Genomic DNA, 4716 nt, shown 5'->3' with positions numbered 1-4716 from the left:
CGATGACGCCGGGATAGTAAGTATATTCTGTGCAAGGTGGCTGGTAAGGCGCTCAATCTCGAACTAATCTCGGGAGACCTAACCTCCCTACCACCATGGCCTCCTCATCATCGTCTACCGCGAGCGATTTGAGTAACGGCACCGGGAACATCATTGCTGCCCTTGGCACAGCTTTCAAGGCACAAACGGGCGACAATGTTTCCAACGACAAAATTGCGCAACTCCTCTTACAAAACATGCCCCAACTTAGCGAGCTCGCCAAGCAGGGGAAGCTGAATCCTCAACAGATCAAGCAGGTGCGAGGCCTATTCTTCTGTGGCATGCTCACTTGAGCCAACAATTTACGCATCGTCAGTTGAAAGAGTATGTAGATAAGTACAAAATCGCCCCCAACAACAAACCGGTACGTCTCGCGTCTCCTCCTGAAGATCTCGCGCTTACAGTATGACAAACATCTTAGGCTCCACCTCCACCTCCTGAACCTGCCGCTCCTAACCCTAATCTCAAAACTTCCACGAGTCCGTTCCTTAGCCAAAGTCCTGCAAATGAAGCCTCGTACCCCATCAGCGCGACTCCTCCGGCCGTTACAGGGACTGGTCCGCAGCAATGGCAGACAGCGCAGCAGGGCAGACCGAGTTTGACAGCTGGAATCGCATCAGGGAGGATAGCTGGTGAGTACTGTATGAGCTTCTCTTGAAGGTCGGCGTGCTGAAGCACTGCGAGACGTTTAGGAGCCCCCGCGCAGATCGCGAGGAGCGCAGACGACGCGTCATACACGTTTGAAGATACAAGGGCTCGCAGGAAAAATGCGCCTGGCGATCAGAGCATGCGGAGAACAATCCAGGATCTGGTCGCGAGCATAGACCCCAACGTGAAGATCGAGCCCGAGGTTGAAGATGTATGTGCACTCTTCAACCCCGCGAGTCATACCATGCTGATACCATTGTGTAGCTCCTTTTGGACATCGCGGACGAGTTCATCGACTCCGTCACAAACTTCGGCTGCCGACTGGCGAAACACCGTAATGGCGACACGCTCGAGGTGCGAGATCTCCAGCTACATCTGGGTATGTTCGATATTATTCCGTCGGACCAAGGGCATGACTCACGGATGGCTACGCAGAGCGGAACCACAATATTCGTATACCTGGCTTCGCATCTGACGATACCCGAATATCACTGTCGCAGACGGCGATAGCACCTGCTGCCACTGGTGGCAGCACGAATAAGAAGGGCACGCAGAGCAGTCAAGTTACACAACGGCAACAACGGCTGGCACAAGTGCAGCAGGCCAAACGGGAGGCGAAGCTCCTGTAGGTGTGCCAGTGGTGTTTTACCTCTTTCCATACCATTTGTCTTTTGCTGTCGTATGGATATCCTTTTGTAGCGCAGCTATTGTACTATTAATTTTGACTTCTCAAAAAGTCAGTCAGCCAAGATTCGAGCGTGAGTCAGAGGAACTGAAGATAGCTGTGATCGCCGTAACCTTCTCTTGCGATTGCTGCCTTCGGGGTGCTATGCCGAATGCATCCCTGAAGGCCAGCAGGTGCCCGAAAACCCTTTAAACCTTCAAATTTCAGCTTTAACTTCAACTGTAATCAACTTCGCAGCGCTCAGTAATGACGCCGCGGCTTGAAGGATCAGTATCGATCGAATTCAAGTAAGTGTGAGCTCTGTCGTATGTATTTGTGCGCAATTCTGTCTAGCTTTAACTAGAGCATGCGTACGAAGGCCGATATCAGATCTCCTGTCTTCAATTCTCAATGAAAGGCATAGTAGTGTATCTCTCTCTCCTCCGAGGAACCACGCACTGATTGTAAATTATCTAGTGCTCCGTGCGTATGCAGCAGCCGCGGAGACTGCGGTCATTATGCAATAGTGAACCTTTGAACCACGTGCTGCATTGCGTGGATGTCAGACTGCGCGCCATGACTTGGTCATTTTACTATTCGACAAGTACTGCGGTTCTTGCGCATTGCTAGACTTGTGCAACATTCTGTGGTGCTAGTCTCTGTCTCCAGCGATATTGTGAAACGCGCAGATCGGACTCGCTGCTGCGTACTGCGCTCTTCCAGCTGGGTGATATGAAAGTATACTCAGGTCGGGTCTTTGGCATCCTCCCGAACCATGAGCACACAAGAACCAATGAGCTCCGCACCACCAGCCACTCAAGCCGATCCAGCTACCCTATCCTTGACCGCGGCTGCGACGGACGCTCCGGTACTATCGCCACGCCCGATGACATACAGTGAGTTCGAGATGTGGAAGTCACGGAAACAGTCTTCTTCACCCAACTCTCCACAGCGGACGTACCGACGGCTGTGAGAACGTATGAAGCAGCCTTCAAAGGTGATCCGTCCCACCATTGGCTACGTGACACTTCAGCAAATGGGATTCACCTAACATCCATAGTGAACTGACTCGACTTTACGCAGGACTACCATGGTAGCGCACTACCTATGCTCGGCCGTCGCACTGAGATTTCCGCACTTTGGGGCTACTGCGTTACGAAGGGACTGGCGTGGACGATCGACAACGGAGCTGCTATTATCTGCTAGTGAGAATCTCAGTCATCGACGTTGATCATCTCTTACTATTCCGTTAAAGTGGCCCAGCAAAAAGTACTCTTAGCCGCACGGACAAGGCTGCTGTGTCCGTACTCGTCGGCGCTTTAGGCATGAATAGTAAGCTTACCTTTACAGCCCAGCAGAGACAGGTGATGATAGAAATGCATTTTTTTTACCCTGCTCTATTTTTGCTGATGCAGTCTCTCCAGCGAATCCAGGAGCTCAGCGTAAAGCGCGACGTCGCAAGCTCTTGGCGACCGCGAGGAGGAAGCTATTTACCTTCAGATCCTGGCGACTACTCCAGAGAAGCAAGGACGTGGATATGCGTCCGCGTTGATACGAACTGTCACTGGAATTGTGAGTGGATTGAGTTTTGAGCGACCTTCATACTGAGACCTGGGCAGGCGGATGCCCAGAGACGTGCTACGTTTCTGCTTTCAAGTAATCTCATCAACACTGGTTTCTACAACTCGTTTGGCTTCGTTGAGGGGGCGAAGATTGTTCTTGGTAACGACGACCCAACGTGGCGGGAGCCTCCAGTGGTGGTGCTGGTGGTGTGTTAGCTATACTTGTAACTTGACTGCGAGCTTATTCATCAGCGATTCCCACAGATGGTCAGGGAAGTGGCAACCTGTCCACGATGAGGAATGTTCAAATGCACAAATCGACACTTCGCAGCAGAGACACTTTCACTGGTACTCGTCATACACAAGTTCAAATTTATATCCTGTATATTACATCAAATCCAAATCCGACCTCGTAGAGGCAATTGTATAGCATGAAGGTACTTGAAAGGAGATACGGTACATTAGATGTCCATGCACTTCAAAATAAATTCATCCATCGATTACTTCGAGAACTCGACGGGGGTCGCTCAAGCTTCGCCCGCCCGTCCTTGATCCACTCTTCCTTCACCAACTTCCCCTTCTCTGCATGGTAGTGCCTATACACCAACTTGATTGTCGCCTCGCTCACTCCGACAACAACGCTGATGGCCTTCACGCCAGTGCTCCTGGGCTTGCCGAGCAGATGACACGTGAAGTAAATCGCGCCACCAGCGACGGAAATAGGTGAACGACCGAGCGCGATGCCCAGGTCGTGCGCCTTGACGATGATGTCTGAGCGGATAGGCTGGACGTTTGGCGGCAGGTATCAAGCGAAGCTTTCGCTTGTAGTTTATCTAGGCGCTCATTAAAGATAAGGGGAGAATCAGGAAAATCTGAGGGTAGATGGCGTATTTGGTCATCGCAAGCTGATGATCGTCTTTAGTTCGAACCTAGGCCTCTTTTTCTTCATCGATGTCTCAACTCAACTGGAGCAGCTCTGTCCGTGACTACCTCTCGAGTCTCGACTCTCGAGTTTCTTGAAGTATCTCTTGCCTTTCGGCCTCGATTCGATCGGTGTTCTCGAAATTTGGGTGTGTACAGCTCCTAGGAGCCAGACTAAACAAAACGGCTGGCTTTGTGCTGCACCACTAGATCACAGGCAACTACTCCTGACAGCTGAAGGAACGATCTGCTGCATTCCAACTAGAGGGTGCTAGCACAGAACATGTCATCAAACAATAACGTAGTACTGATGCGCTCGCAAAGCTAGCGCATTTTAGCTATAGTAGCAAGTCTGAGAGGCTCTGCGGCCGTGATGACTGGTCTAGAACACAATCGGACAACAAATACATGTATATGATGCCTCTCTAATGAAGACGATAACATAGAATTCTCCAAATAATTTAGCGACTGGAGAGAAGATAGAAGCTTATAGTGGTCGAGGGCCGACGTGAGACACATAGGTCGGCGGCCCGTACGGCGGTGGAGCATCCCCAGGGAATGACGGAAGCGGTGGAAGGGAGGGGGAAGGAGACGGTGGAGGCGTCTTCTTAGGGGCGTCTGCACGGTCTGGCGGGGACTTGTACTCGTAGCCGATCTCAGGAACAACGTATCCAGGAGGGAACGACGATAGCCTGGCTGTCGGCGGGTCGTACGGTGCATCTGAACTGGGCTGTGGAAAGGTGAGTAATGATGTGACACATGACCATGCAACTACTTACTTGAAAGGGCGGGGCGTCCGCGGTGGAATCTCCTAACTCTTCCAAAGGCTCATACTTCTGGGGTGCACCAGATCCCCCGTCTTTCTTTCTCTGCCGGTAGGAA

At 51.5% G+C, this 4716-nt stretch overlaps 3 protein-coding genes across 3 annotated transcripts; 2 read left to right on the top strand and 1 right to left on the bottom strand.

The window, feature by feature from the left end:
* Positions 1-223: 223 nt before the first annotated feature.
* Positions 224-1434, top strand: PHACADRAFT_258595 (uncharacterized protein). Its single transcript, XM_007397245.1, has 6 exons — positions 224-296; positions 356-403; positions 461-671; positions 732-898; positions 952-1066; positions 1123-1434. Exons 1-6 carry the CDS (start codon positions 237-239, stop codon positions 1314-1316), a joined length of 795 nt encoding a protein of 264 aa, XP_007397307.1. The 5' UTR covers positions 224-236; the 3' UTR covers positions 1317-1434.
* A 692-nt stretch (positions 1435-2126) lies between these two features.
* PHACADRAFT_185527 (uncharacterized protein) lies at positions 2127-3733 on the top strand (the record flags this gene model as incomplete). The annotated part of the gene is made up of 7 exons (XM_007397244.1): positions 2127-2247; positions 2304-2410; positions 2435-2556; positions 2607-2683; positions 2814-2923; positions 2971-3120; positions 3186-3733. The coding sequence occupies 7 exons, from the start codon at positions 2127-2129 to the stop codon at positions 3327-3329; spliced, it is 831 nt and encodes a 276-aa protein (XP_007397306.1). The 3' UTR covers positions 3330-3733.
* A 588-nt stretch (positions 3734-4321) lies between these two features.
* PHACADRAFT_210417 (uncharacterized protein) lies at positions 4322-4715 on the bottom strand (the record flags this gene model as incomplete). Its single annotated transcript, XM_007397243.1, has 2 exons — positions 4322-4564; positions 4614-4715. Coding segments are annotated over 2 exons (345 nt in total), but the record flags the coding sequence as incomplete, so codon positions are not given.
* Position 4716: the final 1 nt, after the last annotated feature.

This window comes from Phanerochaete carnosa, assembly GCF_000300595.1.
Source record: "Phanerochaete carnosa HHB-10118-sp unplaced genomic scaffold PHACAscaffold_6, whole genome shotgun sequence".
Taxonomy (NCBI): Eukaryota; Fungi; Basidiomycota; class Agaricomycetes; order Polyporales; family Phanerochaetaceae; genus Phanerochaete; species Phanerochaete carnosa.
This window is presented reverse-complemented; position numbering and strand designations above follow the sequence as displayed.

Excerpts from the sequence above, each read along its gene's own strand:
- PHACADRAFT_258595 (XM_007397245.1), top strand. The coding sequence starts at position 237 with ATGCCCCAACTTAGCGAGCTCGCCAAGCAGGGGAAGCTGAATCCTCAA. Across the intron at positions 672-731 it reads CGCATCAGGGAGGATAGCTG|GAGCCCCCGCGCAGATCGCG; the intron begins GTGAGTACTGTA and ends CGAGACGTTTAG. Across the intron at positions 899-951 it reads TCGAGCCCGAGGTTGAAGAT|CTCCTTTTGGACATCGCGGA; the intron begins GTATGTGCACTC and ends ACCATTGTGTAG.